Consider the following 15,509-nt stretch of genomic DNA (forward strand, 5'->3'; position numbering starts at 1 on the left):
TAAAAAAAATAATCAACAAAACCTCAATATAATTTTTTGAATGCAAAAATAATTTTTACAACGTACACGAAATCTTAAATAGTACTTTAAATGTCTTCTTTGGGTTTATTGGATGTGGAATTTCTTTTTTCTAGAAACCTGTGGATGAGATTTATCGACTCTTTTTGAAAACATAAACTAGAAATCGAGATGAGGCGAATGGATTTAGCACAAAGACAGGAGCTTCTTTGCTTAGAAAATATTAAGATATTTTCTTTGCCCCTAAAACGCCCAGATGTGGTATAAAATATGGTTCGGAATCTGGGAATAGCCAAACTTCAATGAACGAGCATATAATGCGGACGGAGATGCACTTACGGGGCCAGAATCCTCTTTAACGATGAACTTTAAGAATCACGAAGAGTTGGGAGGCCTAAGCTGCAATGGAAAGCTAAGATAATTCCGCCTTATAGATTACAACTGAGGAGACCAAACACAATGACTGCTACGATAAATCTTATGAGTTAAATTTTCTTAAAATCACAATTTTTAATCCCAAAAAGTTTTAGAAGAAGGGTAGTTTCCGTAAGTAAAGGTTAGGCTTATGTCACCGATTAGCACAACTAATGCTTCAAATATTACAAGGGCAAAACAGGAACTGATCCTCTTTTTTTAAGCAGGTTATCTAATAAAATTTCCATTTTAAAAAATATTAAATTTACTTTTTATATTTACATTTTGAACTTGATTATTTCTAGTTAACAACCCACTTCCATCATTACCTGTTTAATATAACTCGATATTTTCTTACTAAAATAAGTTTACCCTACTATCAACATATTTTAATGAAGCTTCTTTATATATAAGAAAGGACACTTACTCTGGATAAGCAAACAGGCCTTCATAGTTTTGAAAATCAATAAAACTATTGAATTCAAAAGCACAGATAAATTTCATTTAAATCATTTTTCCGAAGTGACAGTGTCAACAAATAATGAAGCTTAAAACATAGTAGGATACAATAGCGTAAAAATGAGGATCTTAGAAAATTATATAAAAGCAAATACATATAGTTTACATTTTTGAAAGATAAATTTTAATATGTTCGCTTCATTGACCTTGAAAGACAAATGTTTCCGCAATTTTATGTGTCCGACTGATATGTTTTGTTACTCTGATATTTATCTAGTACACAACCAAAACTCAAAACTGAAAATTATATACATTTACTATACAGTTGTTTCGCACAAGATGAAAAGAAAACATATTCACATTTGGAATATTTACAGTTTATGTACAATTTAAATTACAATATAAAAATATAATAACATAGCTAATAACATTATTAACTGTGCATTAATGCAGAATAAAAACCTTTAACACATAAACTAATCTGTGCTTAATAAAATAAATAAATAAATATTTCAACTTATACATATTGAAGAACTCCATATATACATGTACATATGTGTTCCTACAAATATATATGGAGCTCTTGGTTAAATAATCAGATATGGTTGCTATTCTACTGCAAAGCCACAAGTTTCTTCCACAGCTTGGCATAATTTTTCATATAATCTCTTTTTACTTTCATAGGAAGGCAAATCAATTCTATTGAAACAAGTATGAGCTTTAGGAAGGTTCTCCTGTGGTGCATCTGTGACATGAATTGTAAAAAGTCGAGGACCAGATGCTCCCGTAGAACCTAAAGAAATAACAAGCATAACCATTTTCGATATCTCGAAACAATGAATTTCGGCGATTACAAATATTTATCATGAAGGAAAATTACCTTGTAATGATTTAAATCCTTGCAAAGGGACCCTTGAACTACCCGTCACAAACTGAAGTAATCTTGCTCTCATTTCTTCGCTGAATGATTCCACGATTTGCCAAAACCACACCACAACTGGTGTACTTGCCGTACAATGCTAGGAAAAAAGACAAACATTATTTGTTAAAAAGAAATTACAAAAGTCAGAGGCTGCTGTTAGTCTACATTGACTTTCTGAACACACAACTTGCTTATCTAGCGTAGGACAATTATATATGTAAGTAAAGTAACGCCTTTTTTTCAGGCGAGTTATACGTCCAACTACCAAATTAGGTGTCGTGGACGGAGGCAACTAGCAATCGTACTTTACTGCAAATTCCTTTCATTAACCATTAATAAAATCCAAGTCTTGGACTAGTAATCGAACCCAGTACCACATCTTAGCTTTTTTCATTTTCATTTTCTCTTCCACACTTGCGGCAGAAGATTTACAAAACTAAGGTAAATAATTACCTTGAGTCTAGTGTTGGCTTTCCAATCCTGAATATCTATTGATCCAAGTCCTCCAATAATCAATTCTAGTTCATTCTCATCAAAAGGCCTCATGAGATATGGAGGAATTAGTTCGGTAAATCCCTTCTGAAGTGCTAAAAATTGTTGCTCAATACCACGCATAAACCTATAGTTTACGTATAGCCTGAAAGAAGATTGATTAAAAAAGAAACATTACTTATAGAATTCTTATTTTGATTTATAACGCAATTAAATGTTTACCTGACATAATCTTTTTTGTTCTCTTCAGAAAGCTGAATATCCTTTCCCCCAGTCTTCAGTTCATGAACTTTAAGCACACCAAAACTATTACACTCAACAGCAAATGTAGTATCAATTATATTAGTAATATCATTTTCCCTAGAAGAGTGTGGACAATATTAAAATAATATTAATAGTAATGTTTAATTCAAAATTTGTACATTTTCATGGACAACTTACAATATCCAAGTTAGGCTGTGATGCAATTCTGGATCTACACCTTCTATATCATCAAGTGTTATTGGTTTATTGAGTAGCATTTTATAAAACGGTTTAGTAAAACCGCCATCAATGTAATGACCATGGAATACTGCTACACCAATTATACGTCCAACAAAATGAAAATACGACAGATGTTCCTATTCATAAATTATTATTAATCTTTAAATTACTAATCTTTATTAATCAGTACGCTGCAAAGTTATCAATAGTACTAAGGTTTTTATATATAATTATTTTTGTATTTTAAGTTCCAAGCATTAGAGGAATTGAAATGAATTTTGATAGATTATTGCCAATTAGTGATTGCTACTGTTAGTTACCAACAATGTCAGATTTTACTTTAATCTTTTGAAATATTGCAGTGGCGGCAATTTTTATCAATAACAAGAATTACAATTGGAATGTAAATATATTATTATTTATGTTGGCAGGGAAATTCTTTCTCTAAAAACTTAATTTAAACTTATTTAATGATTTTAATATTAACTTACTGGATTAACTCCAGAATCAGGATTTATCTGAAGCGTGTATGTACTTTCGGTTGAATATTGAAACAATCCATACTGGGGGTTAAGCATTTCATGCGATAGTAAATACAACCATTCTCTTGCCACGCCACCATAATCTAATCCTTCTTCATCTCGGAATTTCACCATCAATCTCTTACGTAAATCTTTAGCACGCATTTTCATGACTAAACGATATGATTCCTACAAAATAAATTGACAATAGAATAATAAATACTAGTAATAAGATATTGTTTGTTAAGGCAAGACTGGCAATTAATTTGAATCGAAACAGCGCTTTAATGATAGGAAAAATAGTCCACCGAAAAAGAATGCCAATGACGCGTCAACGACCTCTAGATGTTGACGCGCTTTCAATAAAGAAACAAAAAAAAAACAGCCCTCATTCCAGGTAAGTAGGTTGGAGAAGGAAAAGAGCGATGAATAGACAAGAAGCTTGTTTCCCTAAGATCTAAATCTGCCAGAAGATTCTAAAAGCAAGTAATGTGTATGCTATCCCTGCATCAATACTTCTTAAAGTGCACAAATAATACTCCTATCCAGATGAAGGGAGAAGTCTGAAGATAAAGCTTGCATACAATGACTCGCGCAGTTAAGGTACACAGAATCCCTAAGTAATTTCCCCTTTCCTCCAGGCTTCGTTTTTTATGGTATTTTTTCCAACACCTTACCTAGAAAATCGAGTTCAGCTATTCCTCAGTTAAATACTAGGTGATCAAGACATAAAGGTTCCAATAAGATGCGAGTTTTATGGCACACATTACTTTCAACTTCATTCCTGAAAAAATATAAAGAAGCACCCTAGGTGGTTGGGAGCAGGAGGGAATTTTCGTCTAAGCGGCTTGTTTATTTTCCTGACTTTGACACTGAAGTATTAAGAACATAAGAGATATTCTGTACTGTAGCCCTAGTAGGTATTCACGGGTTGTAGTATGCTTCCTTCGTCATTACTATTGGAAAGATGAACATTGTACTTTCAAAAATCACGGATAACTATTATGATCATAACTATTATGATCAAGAAAAAACGCTTAATTTTTTGTACATCAAATAGAAAAGAAATGAAACGAAAATGAAAATAGGCAAGTTTAAAAAAACAAAAATACCTCAAATATCTCTTGTCTGGATACCTCAATACGACAATGCCCACTTTGAGGTTGTAAAGCACTTAGTTCCCCTTTAAGAATTTTCTGTTTAGCAACTAAATCTCTCCTGTACTTCGGAAGCATTTCTCCATCTGGCTCCTTTATTTCTTTCACTTTTTCTTGCCTACTAAATTTATATTTTTAATTAGATAAGAAAATATAAAAAAATCAATAACAAATAACTAACCAAAACATAACAGAAAACGAAAAGACATTTGTTATTATTTTAACAATTATGACTTTTGAATGAACACAATTTTTTAATGTTATGCTTCAGTAATTGCGTCTTTTTTAAATGTATGTTCCTACTAACACTGGTATTGGTAGGGTCTGGGCAGGTGTGTTATTGCTATTAGGTGATGAAGTTGAGTCATTGGTACTTAAATAAACGGACAATGATGGATGTGTGAACTGAGTTGTCCTTTTGTTATGATCCACATAGTAAACTCGTCCTGAAGGAGTATGTCTGACTTCCCATCCAGGAGGTAACGGTCCTAACCTCTCGCCCACTGCTTCAACATCTAAACCCCTTGGAATTCGTGGATCGTGCCAAGAGCTAACACCAGTAGCACAATGGTAAAAGTACACTTGCCCCTGTTCAGTTGTCCTCATTTCTAAAAATAATATTATTTTTATTAATAATAATTTCCTATTATGTATTGCTTAGTGAAAAAAATCTTATCCGTAACTTGTTAGGTTCTTTCCATAAGTATGGATAAAACTTCCAAGAAAAAAAAAATTAAGTCAATTTCAATATACCATCTCTAAAACAAAGTTACAGCACAAAGAATGGGCAAGTGATATAGTAGTAAAGGAAAACTTAAAGAAGTAAGATTTATTTAGGCTGTAAGAAAAGCTGTTTCCATCAGGCAACGTATTTCTGATAAAACTTATTGTGAAAATATTGATTCCATCAAAATATCTTTCTTAGAGCAATACAAAAAAATCATCAACTAAGGGCATATTTTAGCCTTATTTTTGAGAGACACCTTTTTGAATATTCTTTGAATAAAAAGATCTTTTCATTTTTTTAAATTAAAAATAAAACCTGTGTGACAAAACATACCATGAAATCAAAATAATACTTTTTATCAAATTCTTTGGCTAATCGTAAATATTTCTTAGCTACTACTGGCTGAAGTTGGAAGTAAATAATTTAAATTTTTACCATAACCGGAGGGAAGATCTGAAGGCTGGTGAATGTAAGGACGTGAATGGGTGCTACTCCTTGTCTTGGTTGATCTCCTTCTTGCCTGACTCGGCGGTAATCCAGGTAAACACGATTCATTCCCTCTAGATAATATTTACAAAGTCATCTGTTAAAGTAGATTTTAACTTGTGCAATAAAAGTTTGAACCTACGCTGGTTCATTAGCTCTGGTGAATCAGCACAATTTAAACTTAAATGGATACCGATTAGGGTTAGTATCTTGTTCTAGCACTTGTATTTACTTACTTTTCAACTTTTTCGTGCTAGTTATGAGATTTAAGATGCCACTAAATATAAAATTAAACGAAAGTGACACCTTAATGCTTATACTATTGTTTAATGAGTGCGATTTGCTATATAATTTAATTTATGAATATATGTGCCCTAATTGAAATTTCTATAAATAAATAATATAGACTTGGAAGTCATGTTGTCTTCAGGAATGCAAACTAATGTTAAATGTTATAAAACAAAATATAATTTATATAATAAAATTTACATAAAGACTTACTGTTACTAAATATATTACTAATCAATAGAGCTACTTGTAATTAAAAAATAAAAATAAAAATTTGAAAACAGATTTGTCAATTACTCTTCAAATTTGACCAGCGCTAGTTCACTAGTATTTGAAAAGAATCGCCCAACACTTATCAAACGTCTCCACTCAAGTTATTTACCAAGTTAAAAGTAACCATGGGTTCAATATTTATAGAATCTGTAAATAAATAAATTAACTTTAACTATTTAATACCTTTCACGTTGTTGTTCCGTATTATTATTGGAAGCTGGTGAACACTCACTCTGGCCAGAAGCTGAAGAAACTATTCGTTCCGACACGTTGCCAATCGAGGAACCTGAGGATCTGATAAAATAAATTGAGTAATCTACTAAAAATAAAACTGTAAATAGGAAACAGCAATTTTCTGTCTTCAAGGAAATGTCTTTAACTTGGAATGTTTAAAGAATTAACTAACCCCATATAATCGAACTTTACATTCAAATAAAACTAGAGGAAATATTCTTTATCTCTCAAAATTCACAATTCAACTTTCTCTAAAACATTTTAAAAAAGAAAAGGATTAAATATTTAGGAAGGAAAAGCTTCAACTAATAGTAATACTGGGATCATAAAGCTTAAGTAAACTGTCATAGAAGTAAGTTGGCAAGCGAGGAAAGTTTGTAGACCCTCTAGAGAATCACTGAATCAACTCGACTTCTAGTTGGCTTATGGTTTATCTTTCTTTTATAGGACTCTTAGGAGAAAATTGATATAAACTAAGTCCAGAAGGATCCATATTAACGCTAGAGCGCCGTAAGTCTAATTCGGAAATTAAAAACTGGAAAACCAACTGTGAATTTTAAGAAAAGATTAACTGCATTCTTTACGTAACATGAATATGTGCACATATAAGAGTGTGGTGTGTAGACATTATATATTACACTTAGAGAATGACTAACCTATTTGGAGCGGTCCACTGGGTGGTCTTCGTATGGTGATTAACATAAAACAAACGCCCATGAGATGTCCTTCTCTCTTCCCAACCATCTGGAAGTTGAGTGGCTTGTGGAGAAACAGCATGGCTAACTGATACCGTATTATCCTGAGTAATATCTCGACTGGAATGTGGCCCATCACGTGACATCAACGAGATCACTATCTGTCCTTTTACCACTTCAGAATCATCGCTGTTTGCTTTGCTCAGATCCAATCTCTGATCTGTTAGAAAGTTTTTTAAACGGTTATGACTTATTTTAAAATTACTGAAATATTTATTGCAGTGATGTATTAATTACTTAAAAATATCCGTGAAAAAAATATAAAACAACAATAATTCTTCAAAAGAGAAAACAATCTGCCTTTAACTAAAAGTGATTTATGTGAATTTAGAACCATTGTTAGTCTCCTTATTTTATAATTTCAGTAACGATTCTAACAATTAGGCCCCTCGTAATTATTGATCGTAAACCAAATATTCAATTAGAAGATTACAAATATTACAAAATAGGTATATCTACATTCAACGGGGATTATTTTGATAGTATGTTCTATTAAACTAAACAAATACAAAAAATATAATATATGAAATAATTACACTTGGAAATTTTGTAATATTCGTAATCTAAATTTTGTAATAATTCTAAACTAATTCGTAATCTTTCTAGTGTGTATCTTCTAGAAATCAAGTGCTTCATTTGATTTAGATTTAAATTTTGTGAAGAAAATTGAATTAACTCAAAAAATAAAGTTTCCGAGATTAAAGACTAAAACGAAAATGCAGAGTTTTTTTTTTTGGTTACCAAAAGCTGTAAATAGGCTCAAGCTGCTGACGCTTGGTCTTTTAATTCTAAAATGTGTAAACGTGTACCGGGAGATAAAAGATCCTATTGCTTTATTTTTGTGCACAAAATTTTTGAACATAGACAAATCAGTAAATGTGCTGGAGTCTACATGTACAACTAAATATGCAAAAATGAGAACATAATGGCCATAGCCAGCATTCAAGAAAATCTATTACGGTAATTAGGTGCGACTTCTTTGCTTGATAAAGTTAAGTTTAAGATGTTCTCATAAGAAATCTCTTAAAAGAATACATTAGTCTGTACTGATCGTAATGAATTCCAGTTGTTCTCTAGAAGTTGACTATCCATACAGTTACAAAAGGAGTAAGCACGTCAAGAAAAAAATTCTAAATGAATAAAATAAACTCAAAATTAAAAGTATGAAGTCAGTAATTCATATACTGCAAGCCTACCAATTTAGTGAAGTGAACTAAACAATACATTCAGTTAACAGAATTGTATCATAAGGAACCAAAATAAAAGATCTAAAAAGCTTTTTTTTCATTGTAATAAAAGTTTAATGCTATTTTAAATATAATATTCAAGATGATGTTGCTTACTTACATCCGGTATCCTTCAAGCGCTGAATGGAATTATGAAATATTCGAACACATCCTAGAAAACCAGAGCCTTCCTTCTTATGTACCTTCCTATGATTCCACACACTGATTGTAATACCATCATTTTTGGTTATATACCTAAATAACAAAGTATTATTTGAAAGTGTACTTTTTGTAATTTAATATTCAAGTAATATTAAATTATAAATTCTTGATGCCTGTAGCTGATGAACATAACAATATTCGATCCATAAGATTAATTGTGACTTTCAAGATGTGCATTAATAATATTCATTAATTTTCACTACTTATCGCTTTAAGTTAATAAAAATTATGGATAACTATGATATGAAAGATATTCAAATTATTGCGAGATGCCCAATCGCTCTACTTTTTTCAGAATCTTTTCTAGTTTCTAAAAAAGTTGCAATTATACATATGAGTGCAATGCAAGGTTTAGATTTTCCTTGATCTGCAATTCATAAAAGAAACATTTGAGTGTATACAAATGAAGTTATAGTTCTTCAACTTATACTATTCCTTCCCTGATTGAGAAATGTGAAATTATACTCACATAAGATTAGACTATAAAGACTATTGTAACTAATTGTTTCTTAAAAAGCGAGAAGCTACATACCTTCAAAAAGTATGCCTATAGAGTGGTAAACACTAAGCGAACAGGTAGCTTACCATTACATTTTTAGCAGTTATTCATCCCTTAACTTTTCCGCAATTTGCAAGAATACAATTTCAGACTTCTGTAAAGATATTTTTCATGGCAAGTACGATGGTTGGTTACTTCAAGGTGGGACAAAGTTTGGCACACTTTTCCACTAATCAGTGCTTGGATTAACCGACTGCTTAGGCTATCAAACTACTATATCTTCTTCGTAGAAAATGGATTAAATAGACGTAAATTAAAAGGAAAAATTGTAAAAAATTACGTGATATCAATTATAACGTGAGTCGGTGCCAAATTATTTTCTAAAAAAATAATGTTGCATAAATAAAATATTAAAAAAACTGAAAAGTAAGAGGTAAAATAAAAACAAAATTTGTGAAGTAATGTAGACAAAATAATCTAAAAAAATTATTAACTGAAAAAAAAGATAATGCAACACAAAAAACATAAAAATTAATTAATACAAAATAAATGAAAATAAAACGAACTAACAAATCATAATGCTGGTTCCACTTTGGGTCGAGAGTGCCCTTACAGGTATCTGTAGAGTGACACTGTCCCGAGCCATCGACGCTTATCTTTGCAAATGGATCGGGCAGGCCTGCAATCAATAAGTGAACTTAAAATTGTGGGAAGTTATTTTATTGCAAATAAAGGATTGAAAATGTAACTTTTTTATTACTGAGAAAAGACGATAACTAAGTCATCTGTGAAGGTAAATAGAAAAATGATATTTAAAGCCGTTGAAAATCAATTAGACTCCATATTATGGTAGTAACGAAAATATTGGTTTAAAAGGTTAATTAAAATAAGGAAGGAAAACATATACTGCTAGAAAAAATTACGCTGCGAAGCTGCTCAAAAATTTGAATTTCTAAGATCACATAGCATTCTCATTTATCCAACACACAATTTTACTAGTTGAACGAACTTTTATACGGAACTTCGGTTTAATAAATATAAAATAAATTTTGGAATTTTGGCATAGTAATATTTAAAAGATTAACAAATAAATACAAGGCCCAGGTTCAGTTGTACTACGTGAATTTTATACTTAGCTTTAGGACTTAACTCTATTAGCTAAACTTTACGTCCACGGAGTGGCTAATATGATTCTGGCGTGAGCTAATGAGAGGAGAGTTATCAAGCTAAAAGTGAGAGCTAGACAAAGATGAGTATCAAGAGTACACTCAATTATCTCTTTAGCAAGAAATTGCCTAAGGATTGGAGCGTCATTATGAGTATCCCAGTTTAACACCAAGAACAACATTTACACTGACACCCCAAGAATCCACACAATACCCACAGGGCCTGCAGTGTTATGTGTACAGCTGTTAGGACTAGTGAACCCATAGACAAACTAAATAATACGACAATACACAACAATTGATCATAATTACAAACTTTACAGATTACAGACGCCTAATTTCCATAGTTCACAAACGCACAAACACTGATACAGAGAGCCACAAAAGATCTTTTAGGTCGCAGCGAATATGGCGGGTGGCCAATTCCACTATAATCTACAAATGCATAAATGTATATTTGTAATACAAATAATGTACAAACTTTACACGCACAAAACTGTACAAAAAAAAATATATATATACAGACACTACTAAGTACAAAAGATTTGTTAGCCATCATTTATATAATTTAATTTAATCATAATGAATGTTTAAGTGAACAAAATTACTCTTTTTTTGGTAAATATTTTCTTTTTGATTTAAATAAATCCTTGAATTACCGACTTCTGTAAGAATGACTTTCTTGTATCAATAATTTTTTGTATTAGCTATTTTAAGGGTTAAAAACTTTTAGCATGAGATTACTGCATTACTGATGTAATTTCAGAATTAAGATCTCCCAGCTGAAATCTCCAGCATTATTAAGTGCTGCTGCCAGATGGAGAAGTTAACGAAGGTAATAATTACTATAAAGCGGTGAAATTATTTTCTGCTGACAACATGCAAGTAAAAGCTTGTGCAAATAGTGTTGAAGCGAACTGGTGACAAAATGCAAGGGAAAGCTCAAAGGAGAATGAAGCTTTGCGGGAAATCTAGGCGTGTCAAGACAGCAGATAAAAAGAGAAAGTAAAACAGATCCAAAGGTTCCATAAATCTTGATGGGATCCTTATAAAGTTCCGAGACAACGCAGGGCAATTTTTTGAGAGGAGATTGAAGAAACATTAAAAGAGCCCAGATAGGCATCTCCAGACTAAAAAGTTCAAAAAGTGGTAAGGAAGAGTTGATTATCCTTGACTACTATTACATATTACTTATTAAACATAATCACTACTAAATAAACTTGGAATTTTCGTAATTTATATCGTCCAAAATATGTACAAACTCTCATAATCCATGTTCTTACCGTTATATAATAAAACTTCACGCCACTTTTCTTTTTAAAATTAATGTTCTCATTTTCGAAAATTTAATTAATAAAGAACAGGTAAAAGCCATGCACTCTAGCAACAATTCAATCATAATAAAACGAACTCAAAACAGTGATGTCTAACTACTTTCTTGCTTCTAGTACTATCAAAGAATGCTAATGATTTCACACCAGTTTTGAAATTCTAAACAATGATCTTTATTAATGTTTAAAAATTGAATTAATACAAGGGAAAAAATGAAAAATTCAGGAAATTAATTATTCTTAACTTTCTGATATGATTAGTATGCGTCGTCCGGGCTCATGATTACGATAGTGTTGAAAACAAAAATATGAATTGATACAACAGCGATGCAATTTTTCCCAACGTCCACCGACCTTACCAACTATCCACACTGCTCTTTTAATTCCAGAACTATTACACCTAATACCACTAAAATCCAGCCTCTCAAAATTTTTGAGCAAATTTAAAGGTAAACTGGGCCTAAGAAAGGTATTAAATGGCAACTAATGAAAAAGTTTTAGGGGATTTGTAATTACAAATTAGAGCGCAAGTCTCACGAATTCGGGTAGTACGTTTTTCCTACTTTAGCTTCATATTTATTAAGGAAACAGATTGTAAGAAATAGTAAACCAATAATTTTAAAAGGCAAGAATGATTTAAGTTTGTTTTTAACAATATAAAAGAAAAAATACGCAAGAGGTAGCTACAGAAACATGTTTATTTGAAAATGGGCAATCAATAGAATAAAGTAAACCAAACACTAAAACTAACTTTTAAATATTATTTATTGCAGAGAGATGCTTCTTTAAACTTTAAAGCTCTTGTTTATTTTATACAGGTCTTTTTTTGCAACCAGCATGTGCTTAGCACCAATATTAACACGAAAATTATTTAATACAATTCCTTTTATTTCGAGCAAGGTACTTACGGAAAAGATCCCTTCTGGCTAGGTTCCGGGCGCACAATACTGAAATAAAATAATAATTTCAACATTGCGATTGTAATATAACAACAATTAAAATACAAAATACGTAACAATAAATGTAGACATGACCAATTTTCAATTAAAATTCAGTTAAAACAATAAACATATTTGATGGGAGCAATAATACACATTAATTTAATTTATAAAATTAAGTACTAAAGAAAAATGATAAAAAAGGAATATCAAAATAATTTACATGAAATATTTAATGAACTACCACTTGCACCATTTCCTGACAAATGTAACCAATTATAATGCTGCTAATAATATTTAAATTTTATAAAATAAAGTCTAACATGTAAAACAAAAAAATAAAATTTTAACTTGGCATTACGTACAAGCGATAGTAACATATAATTGAAACATTATAATTTTAATGTGGACATTACACTAACTTGTTAATCGTATTTTCATAGCCCCATTGTTTTTGTTAAAAGTATGGTTTGACATCGTTTGACATTTGAAGGCTGAAAATATTTACTGTTGACTTAAAAACAAAAGACATCATTTACTTCCCCGTAACCATCATAACCGAACGACGGAACCATCACAACTTTGTACACTAGTCAGCAGTCAGCACTCCATTCCTACCAATACAAAATCTAAACTCTACGCAAATTATAGCGAGGAAAACAGTGATTTCGTAAGCAACACAAAACTTGCCGTGAAATGATAAACTAAGATAGTCCACAATTTCAATAGCACTAAGTAAAGTATTACTTTACTAAGTAGTATTGAAATATAATTTTTAATTATCAAAAAAATATGTAATAGCATGCCAGTATTTGTAGGCGTGTTATCCTTAGTAATAAAAATATAATTCAACATTACAAAAAACAAACATAAGATATTCTAATTAGGAAGCAAATATATTCATTAGTTTTACAAGAATCAGAAGATGAAAAAATTATTCAAATTTTGGCTCCCCCCAACTTTATTTAAAGAGACTTATTTTTTTCAATACTGCTCTTAAGAGAAAGTAGCAAGACAATGTCAAATTTGAAAAAAGTCAAATTTTTGTTTATTAAAAAACGTTTTCTGAATAATAATATTATGTTCTTTACTATGAAATTCTCATATTAAATAATAACTAAAATCCAACGCCTAAAGAATCGAACCTATTTCCAAAACACTCTTCAGCCTCGTGGGCCTCGCCTCTAACAGATTAACTGTCGTGAAGCCTGCAAAACTAATACTAATATACATTACTTAATATTAAATACGTGTACATGATTTACAAAATGACAAAAAAGGATTCATGGCTTGAATTATCCGTCAGATTGATGTAAAACTACCAAAAATACATTCTACTTGCTAGGTTAAATATTAATAAGCAAGATAAATTAAAAAAAATAGAATATAAAAGTATATTCTTTTTGTGGGTAATTTAATGATAACGTGAAGGTTACAAGCAAATCAAAATCAATCTCAAGATACATTACAAACTTGTGGTTGATTGTTGGAAGGAAATACAAATGTTTAATTAAAAAATAATAATAATAATATCTCTCAGGCCTCCAAACGATCTGCAAATTGATCCGAATAGCTGAAACTTCTGAAAGAGAGAAAACCCGCTTTGAACTAGACTAAATGGTATTGAGTGCCAGTTAAGCGGAAGTTTTATATGCTCTTTACATTTCTTTGCCGTTGAAGCGGGTGTTCTCCTTAAAAAATATATTTATTTATCATCTGCATAATAAGCATTTCAACGGTAGTACACGCACATTCCATGGAACTGCTCGGGCAAATCATCCAAGAATACTGAAAAAAGGAAAGTGGTGCGTGTAAGCAATCCTACCTTAGACCAATACTAATATGGAAAAATCCTATATACCTCTGACTGCAACAAATCTCGAATAACATTCTCATTGAATTGTTACAGAAATAAGGCTCTCCGATTTATCCCAACAAAGGGTGCCGAAAAATCCACAAGAAGACCTATTTTCCACTTCCTTTTACAAAAATATAACACATATAAAATAGTCAAGACAAACAGATTGACCATGGTAGGATATCCACAAGTAAAGCACTGATAAAACATGGACTATCAAATATGAAAAAAGTCAAGTGGGAATAAAAACTGATTTCTGATTTCTTCAACATTTTCAGAACAATCTAAGAATATATTTTAGTTGAATTTGCGTAAAAGCTTAAGGGAATGAAAAAGTCAGCGGGCGTTAGCCAACAGAGAGTTCCCATCTTAAATCTTATCTAGAAGTTCAACCCATCCTGAAGGCATACAAAGTTCCCTGATAAATAAGCACATTACCCTGCGGGAGAAGTTTGTCTATTTTCCTCTACTGGACTATTCTCAGTTAATTCACTTTTTAATAGGCTTTTACGAAGATATTATAATCAACCACTCATTTATTCTTTAAAAGACCATTCAAAATGTAGGACATTCTTTCAATTTAAAGAAACGATACAATTTATACGAACAAATAATAATAACAACAAAATAAATAAGCAAATTTGAGATTTTAAAGGCAATAAAAAATATATTTTTTTAAACGCTTGTCTGGACTCTGGGCCGGCTTACGCAATTACTAAAATAATGCTTTAAAAACTTATGTTTTAGAGCATTTAACTCGTCAATATTCTTATGTACTTCATGGTATAATTATAAATCTTTATCATTAATTCAAGTATAGGTGGTTAATGTTAATTTTTAGTGCCTACATGAAAAATCAAAAGAATTTCATTTGTTTCCTTTTTTAAAAAAATAAAAAATAAATAAGGAATTAATGGAATAAGAATATTATATTCTAATTACGGTAAATAAAATTATTTAATCAAATAATATTATCTACCATTTCATTTCTATTTTTAATAACTTTACTTGCAGATTTCAAGTTGATTCTGGATACAATA

General features: G+C 30.9%; 1 protein-coding gene across 3 annotated transcripts; it reads right to left on the reverse strand.

Moving 5' to 3' along the window:
• Positions 1 to 673: 673 nt before the first annotated feature.
• Smurf (SMAD specific E3 ubiquitin protein ligase) lies at positions 674 to 13,247 on the reverse strand. Of its 3 annotated transcripts, none has more exons than XM_074117902.1 (15): positions 13,034 to 13,247; positions 12,582 to 12,620; positions 9,747 to 9,855; positions 8,577 to 8,710; positions 7,131 to 7,389; positions 6,424 to 6,534; positions 5,629 to 5,753; positions 4,774 to 5,074; positions 4,422 to 4,587; positions 3,280 to 3,498; positions 2,747 to 2,925; positions 2,528 to 2,665; positions 2,267 to 2,450; positions 1,772 to 1,910; positions 674 to 1,684 (listed from the first exon to the last, which is right to left on the reverse strand). In XM_074117902.1, exons 1-15 carry the CDS (start codon positions 13,086 to 13,088, stop codon positions 1,500 to 1,502), a joined length of 2,343 nt encoding a protein of 780 aa, XP_073974003.1. In that variant the 5' UTR covers positions 13,089 to 13,247; the 3' UTR covers positions 674 to 1,499. The 3 variants fall into 3 exon arrangements, with proteins under 3 accessions (XP_073974003.1, XP_073974005.1, XP_073974006.1); XM_074117904.1 differs by having other exon boundaries at positions 12,425 to 12,620; positions 13,034 to 13,237; XM_074117905.1 differs by lacking the exon at positions 9,747 to 9,855 and having other exon boundaries at positions 13,034 to 13,237.
• Between the last annotated feature and the right edge of the window lie 2,262 nt (positions 13,248 to 15,509).

This window comes from Rhodnius prolixus, unplaced genomic scaffold (genome assembly GCF_049639745.1).
Source record: "Rhodnius prolixus isolate KJV_2025 unplaced genomic scaffold, Rpr scaffold_2, whole genome shotgun sequence".
NCBI lineage: Eukaryota > Metazoa > Arthropoda > Insecta > Hemiptera > Reduviidae > Rhodnius > Rhodnius prolixus.